The sequence below is a fragment of the Myotis myotis genome, unplaced genomic scaffold, assembly GCF_014108235.1.
Source record: "Myotis myotis isolate mMyoMyo1 unplaced genomic scaffold, mMyoMyo1.p scaffold_m19_p_13, whole genome shotgun sequence".
NCBI classification, from domain to species: domain Eukaryota; kingdom Metazoa; phylum Chordata; class Mammalia; order Chiroptera; family Vespertilionidae; genus Myotis; species Myotis myotis.
Window position 1 is genome coordinate 18,032,955 of NW_023416317.1, and position 27,501 is coordinate 18,060,455.

Here is a 27,501-nt window from a genome sequence, read left to right on the forward strand (position 1 = left end):
TCTGCAGGATATGAAGGATTTATCTTGGAGAATTTAGTCCCAGACCGTCCCTGCTCCTGCCCTTCTGACGTGGAGCTGGCGATCCCGGGGCCGCTTTCCCACTCCTGAGTTTGCTCCCCCGGCTCACCTGGTCCCACCTGTGACCCGAACTCACGGCCCCGGCCGGAGCCCCGCCCCCCGAGGGGAGAGCCCCAGCGGCCCGGGCCCGCCCCACGCCGCGCCGGGCCAATCGGGCGCTGCGATCTCAGACGTCGGGTTACGCGCGGTGCTGAGTCGGCGGCGGGGCGGAGGTGCCGGCTGGGACTCCGGGCTCCGGGCTGGGGCTCCGGCTCGCGGCGCGGCCCCCGCAGGCAGCGTGGCTGGGCGGACCGCGGCGACCCCGCTCCTCCGCCGGCTGCGTCATGCAGGGCCCTGCGGGGAATGCGAGTCGCGGGCTGCCGGGCGGGTCCTCCACCGCCGCGTCCGGGGCGGGCCGCTGCGAGAGCGGCGCGCTCATGCACAGTTTCGGCATCTTCCTGCAGGGGCTGCTCGGCGTCGTGGCCTTCAGCACGTTGATGCGTGAGTCCGGGACCCCCGCCCCTCCCGAGGCCCTTCACCCTGAGTCGCGGGCCCAGGCCTCTCCGCGGGGACCCTCCTGTATGCAGAGTTCAGGCCTGGGGACCCGGGCCCTTGGGCGGAGGTGCCTGCGCCCTTTGAACCAGCCGGGCATTCCGAGGACCCGGGTCCCGAGCCCCTGGCTCTGTCTGTGCAGCCTGTAGCCACGGGTCCCCCTGCTCCTCTCCTACCCCCGCACACCCCTCTCCTGAGATGCCCGCCTAAAACGCGCTGCGCTCCCACCTGGTCACCGCGGATTAAGGCTGACCACTTTCCACCTGGGGCCATGCCCCTGTCGGAGGCTCTGCTCAGCCTCCCCTCCGCGCTCATAACCCGCATCTCTAAATCCCCAGTTTGACACGGAGCTTCTTTCCTGCACCTACACTCAAAAGATTGCTGTCTCCCGTTCGTATTTAAATCCCGCTGCTCTGCAGTAACCTGATTTGTTAGCCGGGCATTGCATTCCCTGTGCTACCTCCTCCCCTCCACCCCCTCCCACCCGGAACTGCTTTCTCCGGTTTATTTTCTGTTTTGATAGGGGCAGGGCCCACCCGGACTCCCTTCTGCACATTTCCTTTTCTTCCAGAACAGGCGCACCTGAACCATCTCTGTCCCAAACTTTCCTACTTAAGTCTCAAGCCTCCCCTGGCTCTTCCCTTTCCCAGCCCACTTTTATTATTTATATTTCAAATGTCTTTCCTTTTCGTGAGACTTGGGCAACCTAGTGGCTTAATGGAGAAGGAGGCACAGAGGGCCTGGGAGGTCCCCGAATCCCTGTACGAAGTCACCAGGGGCCCATCCCCGAGAGTTTCATGACGGACAAAAAAGCCCCAGACGGCCCCTCTGGAAAACTAGGTTTTCCACCCTGCTGTCATGGGTGCTGCCGGGTGTGTGTGTGTGGGGGGGGGGGGGGGGAAGGGGGGAGAGGGGTGGGAGGAGGGAAGGGGGTATATTTTCTTAGTGCACATCCTTCCCTTCATTAAAGTAACAAGAAGCTTCTGTTGGCTTGTAGGCCTATGAGTGTCCCTGCGATTGCATTTTGGGGGAAGGGTTATAACTACCTGGATAGCGGCATTAATTCCAAAATGACTTGCTCTCATAAGTTCCTCACTGTGCTCAGGGTGGGAAGTTCCTGCAGAAAAAACTCCCTCCGCACCCAGGGGGATCCTGCAGCAGGTGCACGTGTCTTGTTAGGTCCAGTGGCTGGAGTAGCCCCTTTGCTTGTTTGTAACATGGGGCTCATTTGGGTGAATTCTCCCAGGCTCTAGGTATCTCTGAAGAGACTGTTCTTGCACACCACTTTCTTCTGGTCGCCTGGCCTTGATAACTCTTGTAACAAGTGCCCAAGTGTATATGTCTGCCACGTTTTCATTTCAGTGTCTACTTGCCTTGCTATTTTCCTTGCTAAACAATTACCCACTTGTTCCCACAGTAGTAATTTGTGACAACAGAGCCAAAATCAGCCGCTGACTTGGGTGCTTGAACTGTGTGTGTTTTCACGACATTGTGTGTGGGTCCTCACTCCCCTCCCACCTCGCTCCTCCAGCTGGCCTTCCTTTCTCTCTAAGGCAGTGGTTCTCAACCTTCCTGATGCCGCGGCCCTTTAATGCAGTTCCTCATGTTGTGGTGACCCCCAACCATAAAATTATTTTCGTTGCTACTTCATAACTGTAATGTTGCTACTGTTATGCATCGTAATGTAAATATCTGATATGCAGGATGTGTTTAGGCGACCCCCGTGAAACGGTTGTTCGACCCCCAAAGGGGTCGCGACCCACAGGTTGAGAACCGCCGCTCTAAGGGAACTGCAGGCTTGGCTGTTATTTTGTTCTCTAACCTAAGCTTTCTTAGCTTAGCTCTGGCTAATTTTTGTGCCTTTGGTTGATGCTGATGGCCTGACTTACTCCCTGGGGTTTGAGACTTGTGATTCAGGGAGGGAAATGTGATTATGACAGGGCAGAGTTCCTCGAAGCTGAGAAGGGTGCCGGATTGAATGTGTGCAGAGTGAAGGTGCTGGCCCTGCGGGTCTTCAGGGACACACTCGCCGCTTTACTTCATCTCTGTGCACATCCCACTGTGGTGCCTGCAAAGACCGGACTAGAAAGGGGCCTCTTGGTTAGTGGGAGGCTAGGTGTGGAGGGAGCGTGCGGAAATGGGTGGTAGGTCGGGACAGTGATGAGTAGGAGTGATGGGGAGAAGAATTGGAAAGGCTGGAGCTGGGTCTGCCCTGTACACAGAAATGGAGGTGAGAGCCAGGGCCTTAGTCGCCCACTGAGAAGCAGACAGCAGGCCAAGGAGAACCCACTGACAGGGACCTAGTCAGGGGAGGTCCTTTCTTCACTCTTGAACTTGGTTCTGGTGAAGTGTAACTGTGGGGCTCTACCGTTTTGCACTGGGAAAAGGGGGAATGACTTTGCTGGGGAAACGAAAAGGGGGTGGAGATGGTCTCATGGAAGTACACCGGCGAGCTGTTTGGCTGTGTCTGAGCTCTTAGACTTCTAGTCCCAGCGTCGCTTCCTCAGAAGGGCCAGGCTCCCATGACAAGAGTGTCCACTCTGCAGCCCCTGAGCGAGGTCTTGTTAAGATGAGGCCACACCACCCTTCCCCACTTCCATGGTTATCTTCTTCAAGCATTCTTCTCTCCTGAGCAGTTTGAATTAACAGTCCCTGCTTCTGTGGAGTCATAGTCTTTTCCCTTCCCGTGCTTTCGTCCCCGGGGCAGTGGGCTCAGTGCCTCTCTTCTCGGACACTTCCCTGTCGGACCAGCTCCATTCTATAAACTGGACCCACTTCTCTGCCAGACATCACTGCATCCCTGATTTCAGTGATGCCTCAGACCCCTCTTTATGTTTCTTTTCTGCCCAGAAAAATCACTTTTTTCTCTATTGACAAGTTGCTGTGATTTTTATCCTGTTGGGTTTTGTCCTAGAGCAGTGGTTCTCAACCTTGGCTGCACATTAGAATCACCTGGGAATCTTTTTAAAGTCCTGATTTCTGGGCCTCCCAGAAATCCTCCCAGATGAGGCCCAGAAATCAGGATTTTAAAAAGATTGCCAGGTGATTCTAATGTGCAGCCAAGGTTGAGAACCACGGTCCTGGAGGAAGACTTCTCATATGTATTAACATCTTGGATAAGGATTTTGATTCTCACAAGGATTTCTCATCCTGGTGCTTGCTTGGCTCGCGGCGTGGGGGTTTTCAGGTGGTCCCGGTCCAGGCGGTTGAGAGTTGGTGTGCCAGGTGGTATATGTAGCCGATGCTTCAAGCTCCCTAAACATACAGACTATGACAGGCCACTGTCCGCAGGCATCACCTTGTTGAGTTGGTGAGCCTTCCAGAGGCGCCACAGGAAAGTAGAACAGACTCAGAGGCAAGCTTATTCAGGGACTTCCCACTCTGGGCTTTCTGGGGTGCCCCTGAAAGGCACTGGTGTCCTAAGTAGAAAGGAATGCTTTGAACAAGGGGCTTTGTCATGAGCTGCCTGCCCAACAGTTCCTCCTGTTTTGGTGGCTTTGTCTCTAGTCTGTGACTCGATGGAGTCACTCAGACTAGAGTCACAGCAGAATGGAGCTGAGAGCCCCAGAGCCCAGCAGATTGTCCAGCACAGGGCAGTGGGCCTGGTGGCAGCCAGAGGTCAGGACTGGCCAGGGGGTGTGTGTGTTGGCTTTTGGGGGTGTTTGCTGTCAGGATGTGTGAGTGCAAAGCAAACTCAAGCCTCCTTCACGGTGTCCAGAGTTCTGGGCTGAAGTGTAAACAGAATTGGTTTCTCACAAAACAAGCATTTTGAGGGCTTGGATAAAGCACCCTGCCTATTTCCATGTTACGGACACGGGGACGAGCCAGCTGGGAGAAGGTGTCCGGGTTTTACAAAAACACTGCCGGCATTGAGAAATGGTAGCTTTCTTTCCTGAGGCTCTAAGTAACATCACAGAACAGTGGGCCCAGCTTTGGAGCCTTAATCTCAAATAGACCCTAGTGTTTTCTCACATGTGAACTGGCCTCCCTGTGTGTTCTGTACACACACACCGAGGTTGGGACAACCTTTCCTGGGATCACCTCTTCCCACCCTATCCCAGTTTTTATTTTTAAAAATGTCCAACAATGGGAAAGATGGTCAATAGTAGAGTGAACAGCAGTCTACCCTCCACCTGGATTCAGCAGTTGTTCACATTTTGCCACATTTACTTTATCTCTGTATGCTTCTTTTGGCATCACTCTTTACTCCTAAGAACTTCAGTTGAGTCTCCTAAGAATAAAGGCAGTCTTCTACATCACCACAGGTTCATGATCACACATAAGAAAATAAATAACTTCGCCATGACTGGTTTGGCTCAGTGGATAGAGCATCGGCCTGCAGACTGAAAGGTCCCAGGTTCGATTCCGGTCAAGGGCATGTACCCTGGTTGCAGGCACATCCCCAGTAGGGAGTGTGCAGGAGGCAGCTGATCGATGTTTCTCTCTCATTGATGTTTCTAACTCTCTATCCCTCTCCCTTCCTCTCTGTAAAAAATCAATAAAATATATTTTTTAAAAAAGAAAATAAATAACTTCATTATATCATCTAATATCCAGTCTATATTCCTACTTCCCCAAATGTCCCAGGTCTCTGGAATTTTCAATAACTATGATCCAGTCAAGGTCCTCATATTGCATTAAGTCACTTACTCTAGCACAGTGGTTCTCAACCTTCCTAATGCCGCGACCCTTTAATACAGTTCCTCATGTTGTGGTGACCCCCGATTTCATTGTTACAAATTGAACATAAAGCATAGTGATTAATCACAAAAACAATATGTAATTATATATGTGTTTTCCAATGGTCTTAGGCGACCCCCAAAGGGGTCGTGACCCACAGGTTGAGAACCGCTGCTCTAGAACAATCTATACACACACACATGCACGCGCGTGCGCACACGCACGTATGTTCGTACGTATGTACGTGCGCTCGTGCATGCGCGCTTTTCAATGGCATTGCCTTCTTGAAGAGCCCTGGCCAGTTGTCTGGCGTTTCCTTTGCGTGGTGTTTGAGCTGTTTGGCTGACCCCTGTGTTTCCTGAGTTTGGTCTGGAGGAGCTATGCGATTCACACAAGCTTTCTTACCGTCAGAGCGCCCCATAAGCGGCGCTGTGTGCTTCAGAGTGCGTCGCACCAGGAGGCACGTGACGTCAGGCAGTCCCAGGGATAATAAGGCCAGTTACTGAGCTGAGGGGGGAGGTCTCTAGATCTCTCCCTTGTCAAGGTCCATTTTCCTCTTTGCAGATAATAAATGATCTCTGTGGTAGATACTTTGAGATCCTGCGAATATCCTGTCCGCCAGTGAATTTCCCCTCCGTGTCCACCTCCTCCTGTTAAGATAATGAAAACTAGTGATGGCTGAATTGGAGCTCACGAGCGAAGGCACCTGTCTCTGGGCCTGGACCCAAAACACACTCCCTAAATGTCGGCCGCTTTTCCTGCTTCCAGAGTGCCAGCCAGGGCAAAGGGAGAACACCCCTGTGTCCTGCCCCAGGCTGGGCTTGTGCCCACGGGGAAAGCAGGGTGGCTGGTTAGGAGTCTTGATGTTTAGAAACTTTTCAGGTTTTCTAAATGCTGATTTATCTGGTAGCATTTATTCATCATGGTGAGCTGCTCCTTTATTTATAATAAAATTTCATTAGTTTGGAATAAAATCAGGGCAAGAGAAAGTTGTCCGAATTGTAGAATAATTTAAGGAAATGCGTTTTTAGCCTTTTCAATACCTGCTTGTTCAGTGCTGCTTATAGGGGCCTGTCACACCTCTGCTGCTGTAATGATCTCTTTAAAATCCTTTGCAATTAGTATCATATTTACTTGAAGGTGAAGTCGTGTGGACAGAGTTTTACAGGTGGTTACGAATAGCAGGATCCCTGGCTCTGGAACCTGTCTGACCTGCCTTCCATTTCTGCTTCTGCCCTGCAGTGCCCTTGGGCAACCGACCCATTTCTTGAAGCTTCAGTTCCCTCCCCAGCCAGACGGGGATGATGCTTTTTCTGGGAATGTGGAGATTGGAAAGAATGTCTGTAGAGGAAGCTGGGTCCGTGTCAGGCACGTGAGGCCCTCCTACGGGGCAGGGGCAGGGGCAGGGGCAGAGGTTGGGGGCGATGCCATCATCTGCATTTTTACCATATTTGCATTCAGGAGTTCTGTTGAAGACTATTTCACGATTGCTTGAGTAACTTGTTTTCTGAATTAGGTTAAACATTCCCTTTTCGTCTTGTTTGCGTAGCACCTTTCCCTTTAGCCCTCTTTTCACAGACTGCATGATAGTAAAAACCTTATGGCAGCAACACAGTGATTGTGAATTCCGTTAGCATGGACCCACGCCAGGTGGCTTTAGTTTGTGTCATGATCTCCTTTCTTCACCCGGTCCTGGTGGTTTCACCGACAGCGTCTCCCGTGGGCCGTGAGAGGGCAGTGGGTGGACTGGGGCAGGCCACTGACGGCTGATGAACCTGTGTCCGAGTCCCTGGCGTTAGCCTATCTATATATCTGTTTGATAGATAATAATTATTTGTGTATTACATTCCCCTTCCCCCTTACACCCAATAAGTCCCCTTGAAAGTGGGATTTTTTTTTCTTTTTTAGAAATTTCTGCTTCACTGATACATCTGTCCCCAGCAGCTTGGCCGAGAGCCTGGCACATAGCAGGCTGTCCGTAAATAAGGTTGTAACGAATGGAATTGTCTCTCTGCTTCCTTTAAGGGTGTGTCCCTTCCTCTGGGGCAGTGGTCGGCAAACTGTGGCTCATGAGCCACATGCGGCTCTTTGGCCCCTTGAGTGTGGCTCTTCCACAAAATACCGACTTCTGCGCATGGGCCACGAAGTTTCAGTCGCATTGTACGTGCGCGCTCGCACGTGGTATTTTGTGGAAGAGCCACACTCAAGGGGCCAGAGAGCCGCATGTGGCTCTCGAGCCGCAGTTTGCCGACCACTGGGCTAGGGCAGTGGTTCTCAACCTTGGCTGCACATTAGAATCACCTGGGAATATTTTTAAAATCCTGATTTCTGGGCCTCATCCTCCGGAAATTCTGTTTCTTTGTTATGGGGTGAGGCCACCACATTAGTAACAAAGGAGCGACATGTGCAGGGGACTTACTCAGAGCTCACCTGAGTGGTGCCTTTCAGATGGGGGTGCCTTACAGATGCGGCTGCTCCTTCCTGGCCGGGTTTTCTGAGGCAGCAGACAGGAAAGTTGCAGGTCTGCCATTTCCACTGCTGGTCCTCCCCCATGGCCCCAGGGATGGGTGTTGGGGTCCTGCAGGGAGACTTAAATGAATGTGTTTTTTCCATCAAGAGCCTCAGTTTGTGTTGATACGAGGCATGAGGGCAAGGCGGGGGCAGTGCTGCCTGAAGGTGTTCATAGCATGTGAACCACTGAATCACAGCAGTGAGCTTCTCAGCCCGCACTCCCACTGCTGGAGCTGCCAGTGGTGCTGTGTGGTGGGTCCTTCCCCTGGGACTGAGGTGCCATTCTGGCATCTTGCCCGACTGCCAGACTCCTGGGCCTGCCCCATCCTCCTTTCCTGAGCTCTTTCGGTGCTATGGCCAGTGGTCGCCAACCTTTCGGACCTCACGGACCACCAGTCGTCCGTGGACCACCGGTTGGCGACCGCTGCTGTGGACACTGCAGTCACCACGGTCTGCCCTGCAGCCTGGGCCAGGGAGAGTAGCCTTGTGATCAGACACTGGGATGCAGCAAGATGCCCCAGGGCGGCTCTTCTCCCAGCCCCGGCACCGGCCGAACCCCATCCTGCCTCCTCCCTTACCCACATCCCTCTTTCCCTTCAATGCTTTTCCCTTTCCTCCTTCCCTAGCCACATCCTCCCTCCTTCCAAGAAACATTCCTTCATGACCAAATACATCCTCCTTTGAAGTCAACGGGATGGACAGTCTCTACTGTACAGGTTAGGCCTCTGTGTGTCACTCCTCATCGGGCCTGGTCTGCTTGTCTGCCAGCCTGGTGCTGGCACATGCCTGGGCCCTGGCTGAGTGCTCAGGCCCAAAGTGGCAGGTGCTCTCTACCGGGAGAGTGGTGTAAAGAGAGCAGGAACACTTAGGAGAAGGGGGTAGACTGGGATCTTCCCTTTCTCATTATTAAATAGTTCAGCATAAAAAGGACACAGGTGTTCTCTTTTATAACCACAGTACAGCTATCAGAACTCAGGATATTTAACAATATGTTACCATTCCGAAGGCTGTATTCAGACGTCATCCATTGCCCAAATACTGTCTTATAGCTATTTTGTCCTGGTCCAGGGTCGTACTTTGCATTCCGTTGCCACATCTCTTTAGTCTCCTTTAGTCTGGAATGATTTTTCAGACTTTTTGTATATTTCTCAGCCTTGACGCTTTTGAAGAGTACGGATCAGTGATTTTGCAGACTATCTCAGATTGGGTTTGTTGGATGTTTTCTCGTGATTACGTTCAGGTTGTGTTTTTGGCAGGAACGCCGCGTAAGCGATGCTGTGACCTCCTCCGTGTGTTGGAACCAGTGGCCCCAATCTTGAATGATCCCAGTATGGCTGAGGTTCTCTTTCCTCCAGGCCTGGACACTGTGAAGTTACAACGTTTCCCTTTGTAATTAATAAATAACTTGTGGGGAGATATTTTGAGACTCTGTAGATGGAGGGTCTGTTTTCGGTCTTCCTTGGAATGCCTTCCCTGACGGGAGGTCAGAGCTACAGGCTCTGAAGGTGCTTTGGCTGAAGGTGCTGTGGCCAGTTTTTGGTCTTGTGACAGGACCAGGTCGCATTTGCAGAGTGCCAAGCCCCGTAAGTGCCTTACAGATGCTAACTCCTTATTTCTCATGTTAGCCACGTGAGCTGGGCACTCAAGTTATCTAATTTCATACCTGGGAGAACTGAGGCACAGCCTGGTTACATGAATTGTCTAAGGTTGTGGCAGCCACTCAGTGGAATACTGGGACTCAGACCTGGTGGGTCTCATTCTGAAGCCGGGGCGTCCGTCCCCTGCTCTGCCCGCGGTGAGCAGTGGGCACCACAGCTCCGACACGGACACTGCTTCTCTGGCCGCTGGCTTTCTGTCTCTTCTGCATGTGAAGTTCACTATTTGGTTCCTGTTGTTCCTCACCTGCTTGGCTTTTCACCGAGTGACATCGCAGTCATTTTTTAGTCATGATAAGGTGGACCGGAAAGAAAAAAGCCAAAGGCTTTTCCGTTTTGAGGTTGAAATCAGATGAGGGCTTGTTGTTGAATCAGGGAGCCCTGTCCTGTATGGATAGATGCATTTAACATTTGAGCCTGTTCAGTGTGGAGGAGGAGGCTTTGGTCGATAAAGGAGTCACCCATATAGAACGTGTCCTTCTTCTGTAAGCAACCAGAAAACAAAACAACTCTCTGCAGACACTGGCCACCAGGCAGCCAGAACAGTGATCCCCGAGGGCATGAAAATCATGAGGTGAGCCCCACAGTCTTCTCCCCAACTTCCTGCTGGAGGCAGTTTCTGGATCTCAGAGCCGCGAGTAGGAACCCGGCAGAGCCAGCAGCCTCACTGAGTTGAGAAGGCGAAGTTGAGGTAGCCAAGGCAGTGGAATTTTCAGGTTCAATATGGAGGAAAAAGAGCTGCACAGAAGAAAAGCTCTAGACATTTGCTTTTAGGGGTCTCCTCAAGTCTTTTTCCAAACATTAATCTGTGTGCATAGGGTAAAACTTAGGCAAAGCAGGGAACAGCTGCTGGGAAGCTCTAAGCTGAACTGTTTCTAGGACCGGGAGATGATTTTCTTTCCAGGTAGAGTGAGTGACTTTGTTGAACACCGAGGCATTCAGTAGACACCTCAAAAGAATCATTGCTCATATAGCCCCGGAGGGAAGGGTACATAGCTTAAAAACAAGTCTTGATACCATACACAGAAAATTGAGTAGAAATAGATCACAGATCTAGATGTAGAAGTGAAAACTGTAACACTTCTAGAAGAAAATATAGGAGAAAAGCTTTGTGACCTTGGGATAGACAAAGATTTCTTAGGACACAAAAAGCTTGAACCATTTTTTAAAAAAGATAAATTAGACTTTATCTAAATTAAGCATTTCTGGCCTGGTTGGTGTGGCTCGGTTGGAGCATCATCCCAAACATTGAAAGGTCACAGGTTAAATTCCTGGTCAGGGCAGTACCCAGATTGTGAGTTCAATGCCCAGTAAGGGCATGTGTGGGAGGCAGTCAGTTGATGTTTCACTCTCACATCCATGTGTTTCTCTCTCCCTCTTTCTTCCCCTCCCTCCCTCTCTAAAATAAATGCATGTCCTTGGGTGAGAATTATAATTAATTAATTAAGCATTTCTGGCCTTCAAGAAATACTATAAAGCCACAGACTGGGAAAAAATATTTGGAATATGAATATTTGACAAAGCACTTACATCAAGGATATGTAGAGAATTCTTAAAACTCAATAAAAAGACAATGCAATTTAAGCACAGGCAGAGGATTTGCATAGACATTTCTCTAAAGATGATGTACATATGGCCAATAAACCTATGAAAAGATGTTCAATATCATTAGTCAGCAGGGAAATGCAAATTAAGCAATGATTGGATACTGCTGTATGCCTGCAACAGGGGTGGGAACATTTTTTCTGCCAAGGGCCATTGGATATTTATAACATAATTCACAGGCCATACACAATTATCAGCTTATTTGGTCAAACATTTAATTAACTCACCCCTAATGCCTTGGCAGGGCCAGACCAAATGATTCTGTGGGCCTTACATGGCCCGCGGGCTGGATGTTCCAAGAATGGCTAAAATGAAAAAGATTGACACCAAGAATTGAAGAGAATGCGAACTTTGGAATTGCTAGCAGAAACTTAAAAATGGTACAACCACTTTGAAAAACTGAAATTTTCTTACAAAGAACAGTATGCCGCCTATCATACAGCCTAGAATGTCATCCCTACATATTTACTGAAGAGACAAGAAAACATGGCTACAAGAGGACTTGTACATAAATAGCAATCTTATTCATAGTTTCCCCATCTGGAAACAATTCAAATGTCATATACACATGAATGGGTAAACAAATGGTAGTATATCCGTCAGCAACAAAAAGCATTGAACTACTAATACATATCACAGAGTGGTTGAATATGCTGAGCAAAAGAACCCAGATAAAAAGCATACATAGTATATCGCTCCATTTATATGAAATTCTAGAAATAGGAAATCTAATCTCTAGTGGTGTCCTTGGGGTGGTAGGGATGGGATCAATTGCAGAGGGACACGAGCTAACTTTTTGGGGTGAAAAAATTATATCTTGATTGTAGTGAGGGTTATATAAGTGTACGCATTTCTCAAAACTCAATGAACTGTACGTCTGGTATATGTTATACATCAAAATTGACTTTAAAAAGGGAAAAAACCTTTGAAATGATCAAGCTGCTCCACAAACTTAAGTGCTTACAAAAACAAACTTGATACTCATTAAAGGAAGACAAAATCCAAGTACTTAATGTAGTAATCATAATGTGTAGTCTTTAATAAAAAATTTCTAGACATGTGAAGAAGCAGGAAATTGTGGCCTATAATTGGGAGAAAAGTCAATATAAATAGACAGAAGTTAGAGAGGTAATAGAAACACCATATGAGACTTTATAACAGTTACAATAAGTATGCTGAAGGTTTTAAAGAAAACCTGGAGCATAATGGGGAGGATCATGGAAGATGTAAAAGTGAACCAAGTAGAATGTCTTTAACTGAAAATGCAATTTCTGAAAAATTCACTGGATTGCCCGGCCAGCATGACTCAGTGGTTGAGCAGCAACCTGTGAACCAGGAGGTCATGGTTCGATTCCCGGTCAAGGCACATATGCCTGGCTTATGGGCTCAATCCCCACTGGGGAGGCGTGCAGGAGGCAGCCAATCAATGATTCTCTCTCATCATTGATGTTTCTCTCTCTTCATCCCTCTACCTTCCTCTCTGCAATCAATAAAAATATACATTTTAAAAAAGAAAAATGCACTGGATGGACTTAACAGAAAATTAAACTCTGCAGAAGAATTGGTTAGTGAGTTTGAAAATGTAACACAGAAGCCTCACACACTGAAGCACACCTCTCCCATGTGGCTCAGGGTTCGTCTGTGCGCCCAGAAGAAGGTGGCGGAAGTACTGGTTATTTAAAAGTGACTAAGTTACTTAAAAGGCTGCAGCTTTTGTCGCGGGCGTGCTCTCCTGTTTGCTGCCTGTTGGATCACTTGCTCAGGGGAGAGCCAGCTGCCTGTGTTGAGGACACTCGGGCCTCGCTGTGGAGAGACGCGTGGTAAGGAGCTGAGGACTCCGGCCAGCAGCCACGTGTTGAGGCTTCTCAGAAGTGGGTCCTCCAGCCCCAGTCAAGGCCTCAGATGGTTTGTAGTTTTTGCAACCTTACGAGATACCATGAGCCAGAACTACCAGCTGAGCCGATACTAAATGTTTATTGTTTTAAGCCACTAAATTGTAGATTAACTTGTTACAGAGTTAGGTAACTAATATAGTGAAGGTGGGTGCGGGAAAGGTTAGGAGACTTGATCTTTGTTCCCCAAGCGTCTGCAATCTACTTAGGGAGACAGATCACTTGGACCAGTAACTAGGGATCCCAGGTTTGTATGCGGCGTGTTCATGGAAGGGGTGTAAGAATAGAGCTACGTACTGGGCAGACAAGTGAGAGCTTGTTGACTGGATTTCGTCTTGCTGAGCGGGACTGCCAGAACCCCGCAGAGGGTTGTAGCATCACTGTTCCTCCTGAGTTCTTGTAGGTGGTGGAAGCAGGCTCAGCGATGCCAGTGAACAGCTCAGAGAGGCGGTTCGTCGTATTCCTAGGATTGCCTTGTCTGCGGCAAGCCAACCTGGTTGCTCACTGCTCATATTTTAACTGGTTGGAAATCAGAGTTTTATCCAGTGTGGATGGTAGAATAAGATAAATCTCAGACTAACTTGTTGACTAATTGGTTGTATAATGAGCCTTTGAGTTACATGTGGGAGTCAAAAAGGGGCTACTCATGGAAATGGACCTCGCTTATTCTGTGCACGGTTACTTTTTACACGTTCTCAATACCTTTTTGTAAGGGGGCTGTCAATGGATCTTCTTTTTCCCCTCTCTCAAACATACAGCAGCCCAAAGAGCTCTATCTCAATGTTACGGGAGAGGAAGTGCTAAAGTTCTAGCCTGTATACAGTATAAAGCTTTGTTATATCGAGTCTTTGTATAGAGTCTTTGTTCATTGCTCTGAGCTCTTGGTGAGTCTCTCCCAGAGCCACCTGCCATTCCCCTGCCCTTAGAACAGGGGTCCTCAAACTACGGCCCGCGGGCCACATGCAAATACAAATATTGTATTTGTTCCCGTTTTGTTTTTTTACTTCAAAATAAGATATGTGCAGTGTGCATAGGAATTTGTTCATAGTTTTTTTTAAAACTATAGTCTGGCCCTCCAACGGTCTGAGGGACAGTGAACTGGTCCCCTGTTTAAAGAGTTTGAGGACCCCTGCCCTAGAATGTACTTAGGCATAATCACCACTCTCCTGATTCTCATCTCAGATTGTTTGGTCATTTCCTGGCAGAGTGCTTTAACTCCGCTTTCTTTGGGTTCTATACTTGCCCACCCACGTCAATGATGCAGCCTCTGGCTCCTCTTGCATTGCGTCAGGTGTGGTAAGATGTTTAGCTAATAAGTCTCCTGCAGGTAGCTTGGCTGATGAGCAAGCTCAAAGGAAGCATGCTTAGGTGCTTTCCTCACGACCTATAGCTGTGGACCGTAGCCCTCAAGGAAAGAGATGGAGGCACCCCCCCCTTTCGCCATGATCTTCAGCCAAGCTGTCTGCCTAACCTTTGTCCCTGAGGTCGCTCACCCTGTGTTCTGTGCAATAGGACAAGGGATGCAGAAGAGCTTGGTAGTGCTTCTCATGACCACCATGCCACATGGGGTGGTCTTCCCAGGGCCTTCATGGAAGGAAAGTTGGAGGGTACCCAGCAGATAGAGGGGCAAAGTGAGCACTGGCGTTCAGCAATCCTAATTTGACTCAAGCCACCTTTTCTAGGACGCCTGGTGGGCCCAGCGCCAAGGGTCATGGTTTATTTAATGTCTCGTTCCTCTACTGGTGTTCACAGTTCTCATTTGTCTCCCTTCTTCCTCTCACCCAGACCCCCTGCTGTTTCTCTGTGAAGAAGAGATGAAAACAGCTGTGAGAGGAACCCCAAGGTGCCTCAGTTACCAAGCCCACCACTCTGAATGGGATTCCTTCTGCCAGCCAGGGAGGACCGCAGATGTTTTAGCTCAGAGGGGCTGATGGTTTCTTCACTTAAGGTCCCAAGCCTCCTTGGGGTCAGGTTATTACTTAAAGTTAAGGCTTCCTCTGCTGCCCTGCCAGCTGGCCCCCAGGCTTTGGGACTGAGGAAATGAACTCTGTTGCTTCTCTCCTGCTCAGATTCTGGTTGGTTACACAACTTGTATTGTTCGAAAAGGGAAGACTCTGAGTGCCAACTTCACGGGGCGAGAAGCTAGGGGAAAGGTCTTAAATGTCATTTTATAACTCATATCAAGAGAAGAGTTGGTTTTCTGTTAATGTTTTTTGCTAAGGGTGCTTATTAATTCACTTCCACCAATAAAATTTGAAAGTGAAGCCCCAGCGCATTCCCAGAGGAAGTCTGCAGCTGGGTAGACGCGAGGTGTTCTAGACACTGGCCACCCACATGCAGTTGACGGGCACTTGACAGTCCCACCAGCTCCATCTGAAGCTACAGTGCACACTGGCTCTTGTCTGTTGAGAAGGTCAAATGAGGCCGTCAGAAATACTAGGGAACTAGTCCTCAGAACCCCAGCTTTCCTTGATCTCGTCCTGTGGCTTTGTAACAAGCCCGTTTCTCTTGTTTTAGGTGTGTGCCCTGGGACAACCAGTGGAGACGTTTCTGCCTGGTGCTTTCAGAGAGAGAGAGCACCAGGACAGCCTGGCAGATGAGTGCTTGTCATCCGAAGGGAGGGCTCCCCTGGGAGTTAGGGTTCCAGGGGAACAGAGGGGCTACCCCTGGGAGTTAAGGTTCCAGGACCTGGGGACAGAAGGCTACCCCTGGGAGTTAGGGCTCTAGGACCAGGGAACAGAGGGGCTACCCCTGGGAGTTAGGGCTCCCAGACCAGGGGACAGAGGGACTACTTCTGGGAGTTAGGGCTCCCAGACCAGGGGACAGAGGGCTACCCCTGGGAGTTAGGGTTCCAGGACCAGGGAGCAGTCGTGGTGTAGCCCAGTGGTCAAGTGCATGGGCTCTGGCATCAAACTGCCCGAATTTGAGCCCTGGCCTCTCATGGTCACCGGCCACATTTTTCCAGTGCTGCGTGACTTCATCCCAGGTCACGTCATTCCTCTGAGATGGTTTCTTATCCTCAAAATGAGGGAGGCGATTACCTATCTTAACGGGTTATTATGTGACTTGAACAAGATAAGGTACCTGGCCTGGTGCAGGGTAGGTGCTGAGTAAATGTGAGCTCACTGAAGCCACCTTGGCTCACTGGCCTCCACAGCAGATGGAGGAAGGACCGTCACACCATATCATCAGTTAGGAGAACTAGAAAAACATGGCTAACTTAATCCAAGACTCCATGTACTGGTGGACCTGGAGGGGTTGAAGGGCTTGCCTGAGACTTTGCAGCAGATCAGAGACTGAGCCCGGACTGGAATGTGTGTCCTGCCACCCAGGCCTCTGTTCTTTCCCCACCACTACCCAGTCTGGCTACTGTTTCTCCACCTCCCTCCCCTCCCCCTCAACACATTTACCGATGCTCATTGGGTTGTCCAGGGAGTTTGTTCTAAACTGTGGCATCAGAAAGGGATCTGCTCCCTCCTGGGAACCAGCCTTCCTCACTAACTGCCACTGGCCATGATAGCCCAAGAGCACAGGGCCTGGAGCAGTGCTGGTGGGAGGGGATGAGGGAGGTGGTAGGAGTGGAGGGGTATTGCACCCTCTTGGGAAACGGGCCTTTCCTCTCCTGCTCCCAGCTGCGTGGCCTGAGGCAGGTGCAGGGTTGCTCAAGAGCCTGAGCTGTGCTGAGGGAGGCTGGTGGCAGGAGCAACCGCAGGCAGGGCTTGTCAGGAGACCTCTTCCAGCCTCGGCCGGTGTGGCCTCTTCCTGCACTGGTACATTTCAACGGCCATTCTCAGTTTTAACCTGCATTAAGACTTAGTTGACTTGTTACCACAGCCTTGAAATTTTGGACCATGTGTGTATTGTAGCTGTATACACTGCTAGCTAGCTTCAGTGTAGAAAAAAGTTCTTGAATTGTTTTTCTAACTATGTATATTTAAGTTTTCTGAACGAATTCTCTTTTGGGGGCTATTCTTGACTTTTGATAATGCTGTGGATTGATTGCACATTGAGGTTTGTGTTTCCCAAGCTTTACGTTTTGTACCCAGAGGCCAAGCTTGGTTGGTCCCAATACTGTTGTTTAATGGGGAATGAGGGTCAGCAAATTCCCTGACTGCACCGAGCATCGTTTCTTCATCTGAAAATTGGGTTGAGTGAGTGGATTTATCTTGAGTGCCTGGAGCTTTCAGTATTCCTGATACTTTATCTCAGTCATTTTCAACTTTTTCATCTCAAGGCACACATAAACTGAAATTCTGCGGCACACCAAAAAATATATTTTTGCCAATCTGACCACAAAATTAAAAAAGGTATAATTTTGATTCATTCACACAAAATGGCTATTGTCATGTTGGCTGTTGTCATTTTTTAATTTGACAGTCTAAGACAGCGGTTCTCAACCTGTGGGTCGCGACCCCTTTGGGGGGGGGTTGAACGACCCTTTCACAGGGGTCACCTAAGACCATTGGAAAGCACATATATAATTACATATTGTTTTTGTGATTTATCACTATGCTTTAATTATGTTCAATTTGTAACAATGAAATTGTGGGCCACCACAACATGAGGAACTGTATTAAAGGGTCGCGGCATTAGGAAGGTTGAGAACCACTGGTCTAAGAGAAAAGTTGTCAGTGACCCGGACTAAAAGGTCCGGTATTGCATGATTTAACAGTTCTGGCCTTGGGCAGTGAGGCTAAGTTGGTTGGGCATCATCCTGTGCACCGAAAGGTTGCCAGTTCAGTTCCCTGTCAGGGCACATGCCTGGGTTGTGGGCTGTATCCCTGATAGGGGGCGGGGCATAAAGGAGGCAGCCAATCTATGTTTCGCTTTCACATCAATGTTTCCCTCTCTCCTTCTCCCGCTCTAAAAATCAATTTAAAAATCTTAAAAAAAAAATCTTGTGGCACACTGGTTGAAAATCGCCGCCCTATCTGATTGGGCTTCCTCAGAAATCTTCCTAGGAACTCAGCTGAATAGGTTATACATATTCGTTTTAGGTAGTAGAGGAAGAGATGAGGATTCAGGTAGAGTACCCTGTTGGCCCAGCTCGCTCACTCTGCTTCCCAAAGTGTCCCCAAGGGTTGCTGGGTGAGGGAGGCAGGTGGCTGGTGGCCCCTTTACCTCTGCCAGGGAATGGCACTTGTGGTATGTGACCTGCAGGAGGTCGGAGGGCAAGTGGCTTGTGTTTAACGCTTGGTGGTTGGCTATATAGCTCGATCTCCACCCTTTCTGTCCAGGTTCAAGGTGTGAAAACAAGAACCCTCCCTATACCCGTTATATGTTCTGTTCTCTGCCGAGTTTGGATCCTATCAGAGCCTTGGGTTACACGGGTGAAAATGCTTCCTGCGATTTGCAGCTCATCCCTGTGCCCGGGGCTAGTGGGTGCCTCCTCTACCACAGGGAGCCGTGGCAGGACAGGTTTTTGCCCTGCCTGAGCTGAGGGACATCTGCAGTGGGGCCGGGCCAGAGGCTGCAGATGTCATCTCTGAGAAACAGACTCCGGGGCCGTGCCTTTTCTCTCTGACTAGGCATGGGGTTACATTGAAGGGCAGTCTTTTTTTTTTTTTTTTTTTTTTTTTTACAATCAAAGGCCTCTTATTCAACACAGCCAGGATTAATTAATGCTTGGTAATTTATTAAAGGCAGGGAAAAATGGGAAGTCTACCAAATACAAACATATACAACAAACATTTTCTTTTAACTATGCCTGTGAGCATGAAGTGTGAGGGGAGTCCCTGGCCTGGCTGACAAGAGCACGGTGGGACATTTTGTCCAGGGAGGTAATAGCTAGCACAGCGAAGATCCTAGCCCTGGTTCACGGGGACTAAATGAGCTGACGTGACATCTCTAGTGAGTTCCGCCTGCTGGAGTATCTTTTCTCAGAAGGAAATTTTCTAAATAAGGTTTCAGGAAGGCTGTTAATTACCTAATGTGCAAAAGTGTAATTTTGTTATTTTTAATTATTGTGTTTAGCAGCAGGAGCTTTTTTCTCCAAATCTTTTTTGGACTTTTTTTTCTTACTACTAAAGACGTGCTCTTTGTAAACAACTAAAACATGGAAATACATAGCATAAATTAGTGAATGCTCCCTAAAATTCTATTCTGTAGAGAGCTAACCACAGTTAACAGTTTATTGTGAATGCGTACAGATTTCTATAAGTATTTATCATTTAAAAAAAAATAGGTTCACATGACACATTACTGTTTTGGTGACTTGCTTTTCTTCCCATTTAACATGGCATTTTTTTCATATCAGTATAGACAGAGTTTACCTCAGTTTTAAATAGCTTTATTTAAAAAAGGCATATTTAAAATTAAGGCATAATTTCATATCACAGAATTCACCCATTGCAGGTGTACCGTCGCTACTTCACTGTTTAACAGTTGAATTCTATTGTGTGATAACTTATATTTAACCCTTCTCCCACTGATGGACATTTAGGTGGTTTTTAAATCTTCCACTCTTATAGACAGTGCTGCAACGTACTCTTTTACACAGACTGCTGGGCATTTGTATGTGTAACCGCAGAAGAAAATCCTAGAGGTGGAGTTTCTGGGTCACAGTAAATAAACATTTAAAATCATAGTAGGTATTGCCAAAATACCTATTGCAACTTTTCAGGTGATCTGTAGACAGGGAAAACCACGCACACCTTTGCGCACTAATAGATTAAATGAAATTCCTAAGTTTACTTGGCCAGGGAATATGGGTTACCATGCAGTGGCGCCAGCGCAGGAGGAGGTGCAGCGTATCTCTGAGTTCCCTGGACCTAGAGTGTCCCCATTGCCCAGGGACACTGGCTCGCAGGGTAGGGTCCCTTACCGGACAGCCCATTCATACTTGGGGCCTCCGTCAGTATTCAGAAGGAATTTACATCAACAATCAAGCCCTCAGTAGGAATTCTTACAGGTCTCTGGCTCCTTCTGGTTCTTGAGTCGAACCCAGCATCCTGGAGGCCTCATTTGTCCCACCTCCAGCAGCCTCTGCAACATGCCTTTCTCCAGCGTCCCTGGGTCCCAGAAGGCTCCGTTCACTGTGACCACCCCTCACAGTTTAATGCCTCCTTTTACCGGGTGGCCCTGGGGACTAGGGTCACAAACCCACGTCCCCCATTTCCCCAGGGTTGTACCATTGACTTTTCCACCAGCAATTTAATAAGAGTGCCCGTTTCCTAAGATCCTCATCCAGTGTTTGCTAGACTTTGCTGATCTGGGCAAGAACGATTAATTTGCGTTTTAGTCAGTGTTATTGAGGTTGCATATCTGTGCGTCGGTCAGCCATTCATTCTTTTCATCAAACATCCCCGTGGAAGACTCCCAGTGGCAGTGCGCCCTCACCCCTGCTGAGCATCTGCAGCAGATGGGCCCGCCCTGCTCCCGGGAAAGCGGTGGTTCTACGGAGGCCCCGTGTTTGGAGAACTAAACATATTTACTTCCTAGACAGTTTGGCTTTTATTTCTTGTTTCCCTCTCAGCCTTTGGCAGAACCTCCACGTAGGAGGATGAAAGTTGGCTAACTTAGACACTCGGCTTCTTCTGGTCCAAAAATAGCCACGTCTTTACCAAAAAATGTTGTTGAGCACTTTGACTACAAACCCAAATTGTCTGGTTCTTGCACCTACTGCCGGATAGAATGAGGGAGGAAGACTCGAGGGGCCAGTTCACCCTGCCTTCTGGTTGGTTAAGAGGGAGAAAGGTTTGGGCTGGTTGTCCTCGAGCAGTCTTCCTGGCAGATTACTGTCTAAAACAGGGGTGGGCAAACTTTTTGACTCGAGGGCCACAATGGGTTCTTAAACTGGACCGGAGGGCCGGAACAAAAGCATGGATGGAGTGTTTGTGTGAACTAATATAAATTCAAAGTAAACATCATTACATAAAAGGGTACGGTCTTTTTTTTTTTTTAGTTTTATTCATTTCAAACTGCGGGCCGTAGTTTGCCCACGGCTGGTCTAAAACCAGAGAGAGCTAAGCAGTTTTCGTCCCGTTGCAGGAATAATGGCTTGCAAGCTAAGCTCTGGGAGAACCTGTTGTGCAAATTCATGGAACTTATTGAACTAAAAATAAATACCTGGGCAGGACTCAATAAATAGAGTATTGAATGAATTCCTAGCTGCCTGGTAAGAGCCAGACCCCCTCGAGGCACTAGGAATATGGGGGTGAACAGAACAGAAGTCCCTGGTCTCACAGAGCTTACTTCGTAATGTGTTCTTCTAGTGTATTCTGCTCCACTTTTTCAGGTTAGGAGGTGTCTGCTTTGTTCCTGTCTGCCTCTGTAACTAATTATCTGGTGGGAGAGGCAGACAAATCCCTAGTGTTGCATTTGAAGTGCTAAACCCAAGGTAGCATAGAATTGTCTGAACTAAAACTGGAAGGATGCCTAAGAGTTATTCAAGAGAAGAAAACGTGGGTCCTCCCAAGCCAAAGGGCCAATGTAAGTGACAGCACTAAGACGGGAGGTGCCAGGCAGGGTGACCTTGTTTTCCAGCTGAAAAAGTATGAATTGTGTCTCCAGAGGCAGGGCAGTGGGGTGGGCACGGGATGGTTTTAAGCAGGACATGCCGTGCTCAGAGCGTTCCAGCCCCAGGTGCGGGGCTAAGAGAAGAGGCAACTCGGGAGGAGCTGTTGGGACGAAGGAGACATCCCTCTTGGCCCCTTGGAGCAACCGCGCCAGAACCACCTTTGTGGGCCTCCTCAGCGTGGAGGGGACACAGGTAGACTTGGGTAATCCAGAATTGCTGTCTTGCTGTGTGGCACAACTTGTAGAAGAGTGAGCGATGTAAGTGACCAGCACTATGTCCTGGTACCCTCAGGGAAGGGTGTGAGCCGGGGCCCAGAGCAGGAGGAGCCGCGGGTGTATGCGAGAGAGGGAGGGCAGGTGGGAGCCTTGCCAACCCCACCTGGCTGGCTGCAGGTGCCAAGGCACCCACGTGCCCTGGTGAGTGCACGGTGCAACCTCGCTGAGGCCGCCTTTTCAGTGATCAAATTATCAAGGCAAAAGGTTCACCAGTACTGCGTGCTGGCAAGGGTGTGGGGAAATGCTACAACTGCTGTGGAGAGCAGTGTGACAGAATCAGCTGTCACAGCCGATGCAGCAAGCCCACCACTGGGAATGGACCCACGCAGGCAGAGGTGGCACCTGGCAAGGACATTCAGTGCAGCAGGGCTTGTAGAGTGGCTCAGAGATGGCATGGCCATGCTGTGGGTACCATTTCCCAGCCCCCCTCCCTCCCTCCTTTCTGCCTTAGTGTCACTTGTCGCAGTCTGACACGCTCCATCTTTACTCGCCCGTCCCCCCAGAATGTAGGGAAGGCGAGGGTCTTGTCTGCTTCATCTCTGGCCAAACGGGCCTGTCAGGCAGCTGGCCCCTCAATAAAATGTGACTGGAGAGACGAACACATTTTTCTTTGTTTTTTTCCATATCAAGTTAGATGTGGAATAGCGCCTTTTTTAAAAAATATATAGTTTTATTGATTTATTACAGAGAGGAAGAGAGAGGGATAGAGAGCTAGAAACATCAATGAGAGAGAGACATTGATCAGCTGCCTCCTGCACACCCCTCACTGGGGATGTGCTCGCAACCAAGGTATATGCCCTTGACCGGAATCGAACCTGGGACCCTTCGGTCCACAGGCCGACGCTCTGTCCACTGAGCCAAACCAGTTAGGGCTGGAATAGCTCTTTTAATGTTTTTTCTTCCTTTACATAAAAAAGAAAAAGATTTTAGATGAAGATATTCTGGGAGAGGGGTTGGTGGATGGAGAGCTGCCGGCACCACACTTCTCTCCTGTGCAGAATCCGAATCTACCCTGAATTCCATCTCAGGTGCCCCTGAGGCTGCTCCCCAGCACAACCGGCATGCACCCCCCCCCCCACTCCCCCGTCTCCTTTTCTTGTCCCAGAGCCCAGCCCCGAGTCCCACGGCCTCTCCCAGGCCCCACTCTGCTGTATTAGGCAAGTCTTTGAAACAGGTTTCTCTTATTTTTGAATTTTTGAAATAAAAGCAATGTGAATATGGAAGAATGTTTTAAGCCATTCACAGTGACATAAAAAGTGTACTCCCCCCAGTCCTTTAATCAAAGGTGCCCTTATTAATAGTCACATGTCCTTCTAGGGGAAAAAACACACATGTAATACCAGCATAAATATATATCCTTTAAAATGGACATGAACAGAGTCATGGTGGGCATGTTATCCTGCTATTAATATAATTTGGAGCCCTAGCCACTGTGGCTCAGTGGATAGAGCTTTGGCCTGTCCACTGAAAGGTCACGGGTTCAATTTCTGGTCAAGGGTACATACCTGGGTTGCAGGTTCAATCCCCAGCCCCTGTCAAAGTGCATGTCTCTCTCACATCGATGTTTCTCTCTCTCTCTCTTTCTCTCCCTGCCCTTTCCCCCTACCTCCCCACCATCTCTCTCCCTTCCATTCTCTGAAAATCAATGGGAAAAATATTCTCGGGTGGTGATTAACCAAATAATCTACTTATATAAAAACCCTGGGTGTAACATCACGTCCCAAAGCTTGACCAACCAGAAGGAAGTCAGTCCTGCAGGGGTTGTCTTGGAAACGCCTGCGCCCTCCCTTAGCTGTTTCCCCGGTGGGAGAGGTTTCAGGCAGGAACCCGCCCTCGGAGCGGAGCGTGGAAGTACTGAGTCCTGGGTTGCCTTGCCAAGGGCTGCGCCCTTCCCGAGCTGTTTCCGGGAGGCCTGAGGGAAGAACCCACCCTCGGAGCGCCAGGAGTGCCCAGCAGCAGTCGTCAGTCCTGGGTTGCTGAGGCGGAGGCCACAGTGTGGTAGAACTCTGGGTCTGGTCCAACAGGGGGTGTGGCCGGCCTTCAAACCAGACCCTGACAGTAGGGAGGAGGCAGCCCCATTCCTCACAGAATCTGCCATTGGATAACTTGCTGTCAGTGGCCTGCCAGCCAGGGACCCCATTCACCTGCACCCTGGACCCTGACAAGAGGGAGGAGGGAGCCCCATTCCTCACGGAATCGACAGGTGGCCAGCTTGCTGTCAGAGGTCTGCCAGCTAGGAATCCTATTCACCTGCATATCTGTATAAAGTTTTAACACATTATATTAGAGGTTGTGGTGGTACTGTTTTACCCACAACGTCTACAAGAATTGCTGCAAATTTACTTCTCGGTGGAAGCACCTTTCATTCCCAATATAAATTACCGATTCCATTAAATGAAACTTCAATTTCTAGACTCAATATAAAGAGTGAAGTTACTAAAACTATTAAAAAGGCCCAACTTCTCATTATTGATGAATACACCATGGCATCCAGTCATGCTATAAATGCTATAGACCAGTGGTCAGAAAACCGCGGCTTGTGAGCCACATGCAGCTCTTTGGCCCCTTGAGTGTGGCTCTTCCACAAAATACCACGTGCGGGTGTGCACGTACAGTGCGATTGAAACTTCGTGGCCCATGCGCAGAAGTTGGTTTTCGGCCTGGGCGAGTCTATTTTGAAGAAGTGGCGTTAGAAGAAGTGGGGGTGCGTTCGCTGAGGTCGACCCCTCAGATTGAGGACGTTTTTAGCAAAGGCCAGTTTAGGAGTACCCTAATTAAGTTAATAACAATGTACCTACCTATATAGTTTAAGTTTAAAAATTTTGGCTCTCAAAAGAAATTTCAATCGTTGTACTGTTGATATTTGGCTCTGTTGACTAATGAGTTTGCCGACCACTGCCATAGACAGATTACTAAGAGAAATTGAATCTGAATGTTGTATTTGGTGGGAAAGTTCTCCTTCTTGGAGGGGATTTTCTACAATGTCTAATGTATTGTACTGCATGCTATGGGATCGGCCATAGTACAAATGAGATTAAAGTACTGCAGTGTTTGAGGATGTTTCAGAAAGTTGTCTCTTACAACAAGTATGAGATCAGAGGATTCTGCTTATAGTGGATGGTTAGTAAAACTTGGAGATGGCAAACTTGATAGCAGTTTTCATTTAGGAATGGATATTATTGAAATCTCTCCCTATGAAATGATTTGTAATGGATCTATTATTGAAGCTACCTTTGGGAATACTGTATCTATAGGTAATATTAAAAATATATCTAAACATGCAATTCTTTGTCCAAAAAATGAGCATGTTCAAAAATTAAATGAAGAAATTTTGGATATACTCGATGGAGATTTTCACACATATTTGAGTGATGATTCCATTGATTCCACAGATGAAGCTGAAAAGGAAAATTTTCCCATTGAATTTCTTAATAGTATTACTCCTTTGGGAATGCCATGTCATAAATTAAAATTGAAAGTGGGTGCAATCATCATGCTATTGAAAAATCTCAATATAGTAAATGGGGTCTTTGTAAATGGTACCAGGTTTATTATCAAAAGATTACAACCTAACATTATCGAAGCTGAAGTATTAATAGGATCTGCAGAGGGAGAGGTTGTTCTGATTCCAAGAATTAATTTGTCCCCATCTGACACTGGCCTCCCATTTAAATTGATTCAATGACAGTTTCCGGTGATGCCAGCATTTGTGATGACTATTAATAAATCAAAGGACAAACTCTAGACAGAGTAGGCATATTCCTACCTGAACCCGTTTTTGCACATGGTTAGTTATATGTTGCTTTCTCTCGAGTTTGAAGAGCATGTGACATTACAGTTAAAGTTCTAAATACTTCATCACAAGGGAAATTAGTCAAGCACTCTGAAAGTGTTTTCACTCAATGTGGTGTACAGGGAGATAATAGAATAAGTTGAATCACTTTATCAGTCATGGTTTGCATCACTGTTGTTTTTTTTTGGTTTTTTTTATAAGATATGTAATTTATTTTAGCACTTGGGGTAAGGTGGAGAGGGAACAGCAATTGTACAGCATTTCAAGAAAGTAGAGGTCTTTGTGTTTAGACAAGTAAGGGTGGGTCCTGCAAGAACTGCAGAAGGTGGATCAAGGCAGGTTTTAAAATTTGGAAAACACTGATAACCAATAACATGGGCTCCTTCTCTTAGCCTCATAAAATAATCTGGACTTTTAGCTAGCAGATAAATCCCACTGTTGTTTTTATATCATGTTTTTGTCATTTTTATAACATGCCTCTGTTGTTATATCCTTTTGTTACTGTTTATTAACAAATTTATATATTATTTTTATATACATTTTACTAATTTCCTTTCATCTCTCACACTTCTATTATAGAGAAAGGGCAAATAGCAATATTAAAATATCTGCTAATTAATTCCCTTTTAATGTGCACGAATTTTGTGCACCTGACTACTAATAATAGTAATAATAATAATTTGGAAATCTTTCCATATTGTTCCATACAGACCTGCCTTGTTTTAGTAACTGCCTAGTGTTGCATTGTGCCATGATGTATGTTCCCAGCCGGGCATTGACTTCTTTCTGGGTTTTTGTTATGACAGCATTACAGTGCAGATCCCTACACATCTTGGCACATGTTGCGGTAATACCTATAGAACACATACCTGGCAGTGCATGGCAGGTTGAAGGGCTTGGGCATGTAATACTGTGGTCAATATTCCCAAATGACCTCCGAATGGGCACATAGTTCGTTCTTCTAGAGCAGGGGCCCTCACACTACGGCCTGCGGGCCACATGCAAATACAAATATTGTATTTGTTCCCGTTTTGTTTTTTTACTTCAAAATAAGATATGTGCAGTGTGCATAGGAATTTGTTCATAGTTTTTTTTTTTTAACTATAGTCCGGCCCTCCAACGGTCTGAGGGACAGTGAACTGGCCCCCTGTTTAAAAAGTTTGAGGACCCCTGTTCTAGAGTATGTTTTCCTCCCAACTTTCTATTTCAAAAAGTGTTACATCTATAAAAAACTCTAGTAATTTAATGAACACCCCGGTATTCTTCATTTAGGCTCACCAGTTACTGCTGCCACATTTGTTAAAGCTGCCATAAGAAAACACTGCAAAGTGGGTGCTTAAACAACAGGGATTTATTTTCTCACCATCGGGAGGCTGGAAGTCCCAGGGCTAGGTTGGCAGGTTTGGTTTCTTCCACGGCTTCTCTCCTTGGCTTACAGGTGGCCTCCTTCTCACTGTGTCCTAGGAATGAGGCGTGCCCTAGCCAGTTTGGCTCAGTGGATAGAGCGCCGGCCTGAGGTCTGAAGGGTCCCAGGTTCGATTGTGGTCAAGGGCATGTGCCTCCATTGTGGGCCCGATCCCATGGTTGGGGCGCGCATGCGAGAGGCAACCAATCAGTGTGTCTCTCTCAACATCGATGCTTTTCTGTCTCTCCCCCCTTCCACTCTGTCTAAAAATCAATGGGGAAAAAATGAGGATGTGTTATTGGGATATGTTTCAATGCCCTTTATTTTATACGGATGGGGACAGATTCCCCTGGGGCAGAAAACAAATGAGCATGCCAAGGCTCCAGCCCTGACTGGGGCTTTCCCTCCAGATTGCTTAGTTCTGGCCCAGTCTCCTGCACATCTCCTTGCTGAGCCCAGCTCCTCGGTGAGACGAGGGTGCTTGTAGGAAGGAGGCCTCCTGCCTCAAAAGACATTCGCGCGAGCAGGTTCTTTAGCAGTTTTTTAACGTTGTAGATG

General features: G+C 48.0%; 1 protein-coding gene across 2 annotated transcripts in view; it reads left to right on the top strand.

The window, feature by feature from the left end:
* The first annotated feature begins 253 nt into the window (after positions 1–253).
* Positions 254–27,501, top strand: part of STIMATE (STIM activating enhancer) — a 46,035-nt gene continuing 18,787 nt past the window's right edge. Inside the window, exon 1 of one of the 2 annotated variants that reach the window (XM_036331934.1) lies at positions 254–558. In XM_036331934.1, the coding sequence (XP_036187827.1) occupies positions 402–558 (157 nt within the window). In that variant the 5' untranslated portion in view covers positions 254–401. The remainder of the gene's footprint in view (positions 559–27,501) is intronic. The other variant, XM_036331935.1, reaches the window with a different exon arrangement.